Source organism: Tachypleus tridentatus, chromosome 7 (genome assembly GCF_004210375.1).
Source record: "Tachypleus tridentatus isolate NWPU-2018 chromosome 7, ASM421037v1, whole genome shotgun sequence".
NCBI classification, from domain to species: domain Eukaryota; kingdom Metazoa; phylum Arthropoda; class Merostomata; order Xiphosura; family Limulidae; genus Tachypleus; species Tachypleus tridentatus.
In genome coordinates this window covers 41,333,606-41,345,646 of record NC_134831.1, presented here as the reverse complement: position 1 = coordinate 41,345,646, position 12,041 = coordinate 41,333,606, and the positions used below count along the sequence as shown (strand labels likewise).

Genomic DNA, 12,041 nt, shown 5'->3' with positions numbered 1-12,041 from the left:
TCACATTACAAGGAGTACACTGTTGTCCGTTTCAGCACATCCGAATCTTCATAAAGGCGTAAACGAAGAAAGTGACACCTCTAGTTAATGATAACGAGTTTAGGTGTAACAAAACTTGCTTCAAATAAGGAGATATTGTACCCTTTATTACACCAGGCTCACTCATCACAGAAACCACGTTATATTCACCACAAAGAGTCCAGGACTCCTGATACGTCAAGACATTCTGTCATGTGCCAAACATGGTTGTATGAATCCTAGTCACCACAACCGTGAGATTCAATCAGGTGATAAACATGACTGTATGAATCCTGGTCGACCCAATCGGGAGATTTATTCAGGTGTCAAACACGGATATACAGATGCTACTCACAAAAACGAGGCGATTTACTCACAAAGGAAACGTGACCGTTCTAAGCTTCTCGGGTACAAAATGCCATAATGATGTATAAAACACAGGAGTAGCACCACACACATCTAACAAATTCATAATGCATACAGAGTATTATTTAAAGCTAAGAAGTGTGCAAACAAATGCAACAGTGATTCTAAGATTTTTTTTTCATTTGAGAAAAAAGGTTACTGAGAAAGTTACTTTAGGTGCATCAAAGTGCGAGTTAGAATGTAAAAATAAAACGAAAGTCTGAGAAGGAAGGGGGCTGCTGGAAGTATAGGTCTTTGATGGGGATCTGTTCCCCACAACAACACGGCGCACATGCTTCTGAACAAATTGTGTTAGATATATTCAAAATGCAAGAACCCACCACTGTTGGAGTACAATCAATGTAACTTCGTCCCATAATGCTTGCTTTAATAAAGTACGTTTTTATTTGTTGTTGTTGTTTAAATCAGGAGGGTAAAGAAGTTGTAATGAACCAAAATACAAAGCAGTATAATGAAAACATAACTTGATTTGACAATGTGTAAAAAATGTTTCCTCATAGAGTGAGAAGTCCGGCATGGCAACGTGCACGATTCGCAATATGAGGATCATGGGTTCAAATCCTCGTCGCACCAAAGATACTCGTCATTTAAGCCGTGGAGGCGTTATTATATGACGGTCAATTCCATTATTCGTTGGTAAAGAAGTAGCTCAAGAGTTGGCGGTGGGTGGTGATGACTAGCTGCCTTCTCTCTAATCCTACACTGCTAAATTAGGAACGGCTTCATAACCCTCGTGTAGCTATGCGCGAACTTAAAAAACAAACAAACAAAAACCACAGAGAGCACTAAATACTTGTTTTTAATGCATTAACCTTACATTTTTTTAAGGGGCCAACTTCATTTTATAAACTTGTTATTGTGTGCTGTACCTAAAATATGATTATCTCCGAGTTAATGACTTAAAGTAGTTTTGTGAATATTTCAAATGGTAAATTACTTTCAACTTATTCATGCCTCGTAACACACAGGAAATTCACTTTCTTAGATGACAAAAGAATTATATCTTGTGTAAAACGTCTTGATTTTGCCTATAAAATCAATTAATGTTTATGGACTATTTGTCTGTGAAGAACAGGAAGTATTTCATTAGAATGTCGGTAGATTTTTAAAAAAATATATTTATAATAATCTTTAAACGTATTTTTATTATTTTCTGGATCTGCACATGGGCAGATGTGTTTGATTGGTGTATCAATTAACAGAATAATTATATAAAACACCACCATCAATGCACACTGAAGTAAAGAGGTGGAAAACATGAAAAAACAGGTTTGAGATAGTTTACTGGTTAATACTGCCTTTTACACAAGTTGTTAAAGTGTTACAGCATAGCAACAGGATAAAAAGAAAATAGTTCACTACTTGCTATAACGTATACTTATGTTAATTACCATGCCCAGGGTAAACAAGCCATCAGCTAGCATCATTAAAAATGTAGTTCCCATAGTCATAGTGATTAATGCATTACTATATACTGCATTCTATTACAACAAAGCAGGAAACCAAACATTTTAAAATACGTTGCCATAACAACAGCTTTATCTCACCATCCTCATGATTGAGATACACGTTTGCACAGCTGGCAGGCACAAATTATTGTTAACACATGCCTCAAGCAACACGAGTACTTAAAAGTAGCACAGCAACAGCATTCAAAAAGTTGTTTAGCAACTTTCTGAAATAACATGTTTAATGGCAACATCAAATAGGTAACACGCATAAACAATATAAAAGACAACATGGCTTCAGGCACTATATATTAACAAATCAATAGTCGGAGTTTTACAGCTGACTTATTTGACAAAGTAAACTTAACTGTGTCACAACTCATCTGTTGGTTTCTTTGTTGATAAATTTGATGCCTTGTTTGTAGAAAACGGGATTATATACCTACACATAGTGAGCGAAATATTACTAATTGAAACTTTACTAATATCTACAATTCCTTTGGAGTTCCATACTCCATTTTACATGTTAAGCAAAGAAAATAAAGCGGTAACTACAATATAGATTTGTAACTTGTATATTTATGTTCAACATCTGTTTCCTTTAAAACATTGTAGCAAACATAGACTATTGTTGGACAGTATAATTTGGAAAGTTTATAAACATAGACTATTGTTGGACAGAACAAACTAGAAAGTTTATAAACATAGACTATTGTTGGACAGTAAAATTTGGAAAGTTTATAAACATAGACTATTGTTGGACAGTATAATTTGGAAAGTTTATAAACATAGACTATTGTTGGACAGTATAATTTCGAAAGTTTATAAACATAGACTATTGTTGGACAGTATAATTTCGAAAGTTTATAAACATAGACTATTGTTGGACAGTATAATTTCGAAAGTTTATAAACATAGACTATTGTTGGACAGTAAAATTTCGAAAGTTTATAAACATAGACTATTGTTGGACAGTAAAATTTCGAAAGTTTATAAACATAGACTATTGTTGGACAGTAAAATTTGGAAAGTTTATAAACATAGACTATTGTTGGACAGTAAAATTTGGAAAGTTTATAAACATAGACTATTGTTGGACAGAACAAACTAGAAAGTTTATAAACATAGACTATTGTTGGACAGAACAAACTAGAAAGTTTATAAACATAGACTATTGTTGGACAGTAAAATTTGGAAAGTTTATAAACATAGACTATTGTTGGACAGTATAATTTGGAAAGTTTATAAACATAGACTATTGTTGGACAGTATAATTTCGAAAGTTTATAAACATAGACTATTGTTGGACAGTATAATTTCGAAAGTTTATAAACATAGACTATTGTTGGACAGTATAATTTCGAAAGTTTATAAACATAGACTATTGTTGGACAGTAAAATTTCGAAAGTTTATAAACATAGACTATTGTTGGACAGTAAAATTTCGAAAGTTTATAAACATAGACTATTGTTGGACAGTAAAATTTGGAAAGTTTATAAACATAGACTATTGTTGGACAGTAAAATTTGGAAAGTTTATAAACATAGACTATTGTTGGACAGAACAAACTAGAAAGTTTATAAACATAGACTATTGTTGGACAGAACAAACCAGAAAGTTTATAAACATAGACTATTGTTGGACAGAACAAACCAGAAAGTTTATAAACATAGACTATTGTTGGACAGAACAAACTAGAAAGTTTATAAACATAGACTATTGTTGGACAGAACAAACTAGAAAGTTTATAAACATAGACTATTGTTGGACAGAACAAACTAGAAAGTTTATAAACAGGGACTATTGTTGGACAGAACAAACTAGAAAGTTTATAAACATAGACTATTGTTGGACAGAACAAACTAGAAAGTTTATAAACAGGGACTATTGTTGGACAGAACAAACTAGAAAGTTTATAAACATAGACTATTGTTGGACAGAACAAACTAGAAAGTTTATAAACATAGACTATTGTTGGACAGAACAAACTAGAAAGTTTATAAACTTCCGTAGTCTTTCAATCCTTATTTAAAGTTTATTGTTAAAAAAGATTCACTAGTTATGAAAAATTCAATATTGTAGTTCTACTTGTACACAGCCTAGTTAGTGTCTTATCTAACATACACTGACGTCGATTTAGCGCTTTTATTTATCTTGTATTGTAACTAATTGTAATGCTTTGTTTTAAAACCCCGAGTTTTATTTTAAAATATATTATTATTGACATCAGTTTTGAGAAATTATTATTACTTTGGAACAGAAATTTGTTCACTTGTAATACAGAACACGTTTCGTTTAGATAATATCTGAAGGTCAGCGCTATCGTTTCCTCACTGAATAAAACATGAAAAAAAATCAGTTTCCTCATAAGCCTCTAATACAAGTTTCTGCTGACAGGAGGCGTTGTGCCATAATTAAAGTATTTGTTCTAGCTAGCAGCATCTTGTCGGGAGTAGTTTTGTTAGCTTATCTTGAAATGATTTGTGTTACTGTGGAGGGTAAAAACGTGTTAGGAATGGAAATAAATTCGTTACCGTTGTTTCGTCACTTATAATTGCAGCCGTATCTGCGACCTTGGTCGTACTTTCGTGGTTTGGGTCGAACAGCTGACCCCATAAAGACGGATTTGGCTCCGGAGGGCTTCCACTTACCCCAGGTATAGGTTGCATTGTAAGATTAACTGTGGAAATGACACCCTTCAAAACTTCAAAATCCACTTCAGTAGGCCTGTAACCATCAGCATATGCCTGGAAAAAACAAACATTGTGTAAAAATGATTATATATTTAAGTTGTCTGGATTTATAATTACGGGATATTCATAACTAACTCAAAAATAAGATGCTACAGATGAAAATATTATATTGTTCACTATTATTATTCGTCGTATAGGTCAAATCAAACGAACTGTTTAGAGGTAAATATCAATAACCTAGCAGTCCTAGCTGGACAGAAGTTATGTAATTTTATAATAAATGAAAGGTTATCTTGGGGCATGGAAAGTTGCTTCCCTCATTTGTAATTATAAAAAAACTCAAGAACCCCCATAAAAACTGAAAAAATTGAAAACGTGTGCGTGTCTCTCTCCATGGACCCAACAAACCTTCATGCCAAATTTGGTGAAGGTTCATCGACAGAGGTTGAAGTAAAGATAAAAAAACTCTAAAATTTAAAAGTGAAAATTTGTACCATCCCCGTACGGGCCTAATGAACCTCCATACCAAAAATGGACAAGATCTATCCACACCCTGCAAAGTAATTACATAGACATAACAACAGACATTACTATTACATTTATGTAGATACAACGGTCTTGCCAGTATAATATATTTGGAAAAATGGGGGAAAATAAAGATCAAGGAATGAAGGACCATATTTACCTCTAATACGTACGTTCCTGGAAGTAGGATTCTCCAATACTCTCCTTTCTTGGTTGAGTGGAAGCCAATGTTACGACCTTTAATTTTGAGACTGGCTTTAGAAATAGGATTATTGTTGAGATCTCGAACTAAGCCACGAACACCTACAGTATGTATTAATTAGTGTACTTCAGAATTCTAATTTTAGAATCGATTCTGAAATATAATTGTTGTTAGGATTTCGAGTCAAGATACAGCAATAGTTGAAACAACGACGCACGTCACTACTTTAACAAACTTATCTTATAAGTACAATTAATGGCAGGATCTTAGAAAAAATGGTCATACTATAAAAAAATTCAAAGTTAATTGGTCTGTTGAAATGAAACATTTCTACACAAATAGAAATAGTTGTCCTTTGATTTCGTAACTAGCCCATTGGAGATCCCCAACAAGAAATTATTACCGGGGTTTTAACTACATTTTATCTGTTGTAGACCACTTTTGTCAACCACTTACTTAGTTTGCGAGGTCAAATGGGATACAGTTAAATAGATCAATTGAAATTGCGTGTAGGTATGTGATATTCAAATATCTAGAGTATACAATCTAGTAAAACACGACAACTTATAGGCTGTTCAGTGTGATATATACGATAACGTTCCTTAATAATTCAATCATAAAATGAGCGATTTAATTCTGTAAACAAATAATAAAAGAAGAATAAAGATATAAACGAACCTTGATGAACCTCACCCATAAACCTTAACAATGCGTTCTTGTTGTCCAACCAATATTTTGGCAGCTCCGAGACATAAGGATATTTACAACACGAAATTTCAAAAGTCACATCCATACAACCTCCCCAAACATAGTTGTAGTCTTGCATCCCACCTAGCGGTTATACGTATAATTAATATATTTAATTTATAATAATCAAGTTTATTGTTTTTAGTAAATTATATAAAGTCTATAAAAATGTTTTACAGAAAAAATTAAGTCTAATACATCAACCGATAAAAAACAAACAAACCAGAACACCTCCAAAAGAAGTGAAACATAACTTTCATGTAATGGGTGTACGTTTTTCAAGAACTCTATTGAATTTCAAATATTCTCGCGAACCACATGTATTACATTTTATTTTCATCGTATTTTAAGCCTGTATTATCCTTGTACCTTTTCACTGTCCGTTTATATATTCTTAAATATATGTATTTTGTTGTCGTCAAATATCACGATGTTTATTGCATCGCGTTTAAAACCATAGACAAACAAATGTGTTAGAAGTTACCCAGCTAAACAATAACAATACAAAATACATCTCTAAGTTAACTCAAACCTTCTCGAAAGAAAAACGTTAGTCCTTCCTTTCATATTTTCTGCTGAACAGATATTCAAATTTCAATACCTGCGGCTGTCCAACGACAGGTTAAGAAAACGTATCATTGAACCGTGTAATCTGACTACTTATTTTTCTACTTGCCACAATGCTATTAGAGGTTGAAACAACTATAAAATGGTAAACCTTGTATATTAAACTCACACAGCGAAACTGGGACAATCTAATACTCTCACCGTTTCTGATAGGGGAGGGAAGTTGAGCATTCAGATAGGTATTAAATCCAAGCACTAACAATAGTGTTCCACTTGCTATCACATTGTTAATTTTCTTTAACGATAGTGTGTGTGTTTTCTGATAGTAAAGCCACATTGGACTATCTGCTATGCCCACCGAGGGGAATCGAACAGCTAATTTTAGCGTTGTAAATCCGGAGACATATCGCTGTACTAGCGGGGGGATAAAAACAGAAATTGGTTAGTTGGTTGGTTTGGCGATTTATGGCGCAAAGCAACTAGGCTATCTGCGCCAAACATACGGTAAAAAGTTAAAATTAAAGTAAAATTAGTAAAAATGAATCAAGGTAAAACAAAAAAAAAGTTGAATTTTTGAACTAAAAACATAAATACCATTAAATCCAATTCTTACATTTAGTCTACAGCAGTGAGTGAAAAACTACAGTAATACAAGTTATAAAGGACTTTCTGTAGCATGATTTTTGTTATCATAACTCGTTAGGATTACTAACCGGTAAGTTTAAACATCAGCGTTAGTCACCTGAAGTTATTCTTTCCAGTCCTGGTTTTGAGTTATTTGATGTCACGACCGTTTTCAGAAAGTAAAGTAATACAAGTTTTAAAAGACTTTCTGGAGTATAATTTTAATTATTATAACTCGCCATGTTGATTAACGGGTAAGTTCAAACATCAAGGTCAGATACCTAAAACTGGCCTTTCCATTTCTGGTTTCAAGTTATTCTATATTACGGCCATTTTCTAATTTCAATTCGAACTAATTGTACTTTAATTCTTAAAAAAGAATCACATGAAAAAAGGTCTAATTTATAAATTAAAAACTTAAATAGCGTTAAAAAAATAATGGCCTTTAAAAAACTAAAAACATTTGTAAGGTAGACAGTGTTACCTTCGCTAATGACACTCACTGTCCAACAATGGCAAGATAGTAAAATGTGGCTTATTGTGACCTGAGTGTTTCATTTTTTGTTTTGAATTTTGCACAAAGCGACACGAGGACTATCTGCGCTAGCCGTCCCTAATTTAGCATTGTAAGACAAGAGGGAAGGCAGCTAGCCATCACCACCCACCGCCAACTCTTGGACTACTCTTTTACCAACGAATAGTGGGATTGACCGTTGCTTTATAACGCTCCCATGGCTGAAAGGGCGAGCATGTTTGGTATGACGAGTATTCGAACCTGCGACCCTCGGGTTACGAGTCGAGTGCCTTAACCACCTGGCCAATGACCTGAGTATCACACAGACAACACATTGGTGCATCAGTCCCAGATAAAAGAAAACGATGAGTTAAAACAGTGTGACCGATGCGTAGTTTAGTTAGAACAACTTCCTCTTTCCGATCCTTACGGAAGCAAGACAGTCAAAGTCCAATAAAGGGTTTTGTTTGGAAAAGCTTGTTTTCACGTTACTCACTCCAAGTAGACTGCCAGCTGACAACGAAGCCGAGCCTTGAATACAGGACCATAGTCCATGTATGGAATAAATAGGAACTGAAGGATGGTTCGAAAGATGTTCAGCAAATAGCAGACAGTATTTCCAATCAGGAGTGTCTGCTTTCCTCAGATGACTTAAAGATAGGTCACATTTGGGGATTGTATTAAGCCATGGTTGGATGGGCTGACCAGTGGACATATCAATATTATCCAAGAGATATAAAAGTCGTCGACATAGATCCTGTTTGCTACAGTAAGAAGGAGTTGTTTAGTAATGGCATTAATCTTTATACTGAAAAGTGTAACACTCAAAACACAGCTTGAGGGACTCCAGGTCCTGTAGAAAAGAACGGGAAAGTGTCAAACCCGCGCAAATTTGAAATCGCCTGTTCATTAAAATGTTTTAATAAAAATGGGCAAAAGACTACGTAACCCACATAAATGGAGGTCTCGCAAACTGTCATACTTCCACACAGTATCATAAGCTTTCTCAAGGTTAAACAATACTGATACAAGATGTTGTTATTTGAGAAAGGATTCTCTGATTGAGGTTTCGAGTCGAATTAGGTGGTCCATGGTAAAGCGCTGTCGTTGGAACCCACACTGGGTGGGCGAGAGGAGGTTGTTTGATTCGAGGAACCAAACAAGACGAGCATTAACCATCCTCTCTAAGGTCTTACAGAGACAGTTTGTCAAAGCAATTGGACGGTAGTTTGAAGGAACCGTGGGATCCTTCCTAGGCTTAGGAAAAGGTAGGACAATGGCCTAGCGCCAGGCATCAGGAGAAACATTCTCCTGCCAGATCCAGTTAAAAAACATTCAGAAGAATAGCAAGAGAAGCAGGAGATATATGATGCAGCATCTCGGAGCATACATCATCAAGTCTGACCGATATATTGCCAGACCGATGAAGGCCCAGTTTGAGTTCTATAAGTATAAAGAGGCGATTATAGTCATAGAGATAATCAGCTCGAAAGGAAAGAGGCGATCGCTCTGCCCGAGTCTTGATGGCTAAGAAGGTGGAGGATGAAGCAGAAGTGCTAGATACCTGGCAAAAGCTTTCACCTAGAGTATCGTCGATGCTCCGAGTGTCAGCTACTTCCTGACCATCAGAGAATAAGATCAAGAGGGGGACAGAATTACATTGCTCACTGACCTTTCGAATCTCGTCCCATATGACTTTGGAAATGGTGATATAAGATATGTTGGTTGTGAACTTAATCCAAGATTCCTTCTGGCTTTGACGTCTTACCCACTGAGCACGTGCACAGGCCTGCTGGAAAGTGATGTGGTCTGAGAGTGTGGCATACCTACGAAAAGTATCCTACGCCTATTTTAAAGCCTTCCATGTCATGTGGCAGGCAGGAAAGATTCCACCAGACAAGGATATCATGGAAAACATGTTGAGGTTTTGGGAATACACTGAGCAGCTGTCTGTATAATACAGTTAGTCACTTCTTCCACACGGTCTTCTATTGATGGCTTACAGACGATGGCAGAATCAAGTTCTGCGAGAGCAGTGAAAGAGGGCCAGTTTGCGTGATCTAGCTTCTACCGGGGCATGCGGTTCGGGTGGCATCGACCACTGCCAGACTATCTCAAAATTATAGGAAAGTAATCACTGCCTTGTGGAATATTGTCAACCCTCCATGAAAGGTGAGAGAATAGTGAAGGGGAGCAAACTGAGAGATTAATAGTGGTAAACAACTGACTAGGTACATGAAAATAAGTATAAGTACTAGTACTGAAAAGAAAAGGTTGTGATCAGAGAGTATAAGCTTTACGGAGCGATCCCTCACATCAATATCAGTACCATCCCAGAGGGGATTATGTTCATTTAAGTCCCCCAGAATTAAAAAGGGAGATGGTAACTGTTTAATGAGAGCACCAAGGTTTGACTGATCATAGGTCTCCTCAGGATAAAGGTAGAAAGAAGAAACAGTGATAGTACGACCAAAGAAAACATGGTGTTGATTCGGCCTCCAAGAGTGTGTCGAGTGGTGGGTGCATGCTGATCAACCAACGGTGCCTATTTTTATTTATGTGCAGGCAAACTGGGTAGAGAGCTCTTCTATTTTCGACCACATCTTTTTTCTTTATTCGTGGAAGGTCTGTCGACCTCCATGGATTCTGCCCTGGGTCGATTGGGCAGGTCTTTGTCGTTGGAAGAGGATTCGAGCGATTGAGAAACGTGAACAAATGATCGTTTTGCATCTTGGGGAGGGAGAAAAAGATGCACCCGAGGAAATGCCTGAACCCGGAAGTGGATATTGGGGATTGTTGGAATGAATGTTATGGACAGGGATGGGTGTTGATGTTGATTCATCAACTTTTTTTTTAATTATGGAGGTCAAAAGACTTTTCATATGGTTTGAAAATGATTCTTTTGGAGACACAGACAGATCCGTCTGCACTCCAACTATAGTAGAGGAATGAAGTGCAGCAGCATATGTCCGAGATGAAGTGGTGGACAGTAACTTTCGTTCCTCATGGTAAGTAATGTTTTGAATCGTCTTCAAACGCTGCACCTCTTTTTTGTTTCACCTATTTAAGGCAAGAACGAACGTAGAATGAGTGAGAACCAATGCAATTAATGCAGTGAGAGTCCGTTTCACACTCATAGGCATCATGGTCCTTGCCACCGCAACGAGCACACATCAAGGAACCACGACATGATGTCTTTGAGTGGCCGAACCGCTGACACTGAAAACATCTGAGAGGGTTTGGAATGTATGGCCGTACCTAGCAATTAAGATAACCTGCCTTGATGGTGGCAGGTGGACGTGGTGAAGTAAATCAGGAATTTCTTCAAATTATTCTCAACAATAACTCCTCGTGACAAATTTGAAGTAGCATGGGGCGTAACCTAAATAGGTATATCCCCAATCGCCTTTGAATGTAAGAAGAGCTCACCATGTTTAGATATGAATGTTTCCACCAATATGTCATTAGTGCGAATAAAAAAGGGACACATTTGCCCTAAAGGTTTGTCTGAAAGAGAATGTAATATACGAAAATGAGGTACAGGTATTACAGATGTTGAAGATTGCTGCTCAGAATCTTCAAGATGTGGTCGTTTACTTATGGACTGGTTTTTCACTGTTTTATTTAAGTTTTTATTTGGGGGATATATAATAAAAAATAATGTTTCGGCGCTCACTGACCCCATCCACTATGGGCCCAGCATGGCCAAGCGCGTTAAGGCGTGCGACTCGTAATCTGAGGGTCGTGGGTTCGCATCCCCGTCGCGCCAAACATGTTCGCCCTTTCAGCCGTGGGGGCGTTATAATGTTACGGTCAATCCCACTATTCGTTGGTAAAAGAGTAGCCCAAGAGTTGGCGGTGGGTGGTGATGACTAGCTGCCTTCCCTCTAGTCTTACACTGCTAAATTAGGGACGGCTAGCACAGATAGCCCTCGAGTAGCTTTGTGCGAAATTCACAAAACAAAACCCATCCACTATGAGCTCTAAGAAGAGACGCAATACAATGAAAAAAACACTGCAACAACACCAGGGTTTCGCGAGCACTATACCCAAACACCACCATCAAATACAATATCCACAACACCTGTTAAGAACATCCAACACTAGTATTTGATTGACCCTAGCCCAAGTGGACCAGCCGATTGACCCTAGGGACACCACTCCAAGGCCGCCCGTCTACAGGAATTCAAGGCCAAAGTGGTGTGTTAGGGTTAGACCCCTCAATCACCATGATCCTCTCCTCTCCTTCATAGGTCACCACGCACAGCAAACACGT

At 36.8% G+C, this 12,041-nt stretch overlaps 1 protein-coding gene across 11 annotated transcripts in view; it reads right to left on the bottom strand.

Moving 5' to 3' along the window:
- Positions 1-12,041, bottom strand: part of LOC143255507 (carboxypeptidase M-like) — a 60,223-nt gene that overhangs the window by 15,060 nt on the left and 33,122 nt on the right. For 8 of the 11 annotated variants that reach the window (XM_076511277.1, XM_076511272.1, XM_076511276.1 and 5 more), the window contains exons 7-9: positions 5,992-6,144; positions 5,272-5,414; positions 4,428-4,640 (exon numbers count right to left, since the gene is read on the bottom strand). In XM_076511277.1, coding sequence (XP_076367392.1) covers positions 4,428-4,640; positions 5,272-5,414; positions 5,992-6,144 — 509 coding nt within the window. The remainder of the gene's footprint in view (positions 1-4,427; positions 4,641-5,271; positions 5,415-5,991; positions 6,145-12,041) is intronic. The other 3 variants (XM_076511279.1, XM_076511280.1, XM_076511282.1) reach the window with 1 other exon arrangement.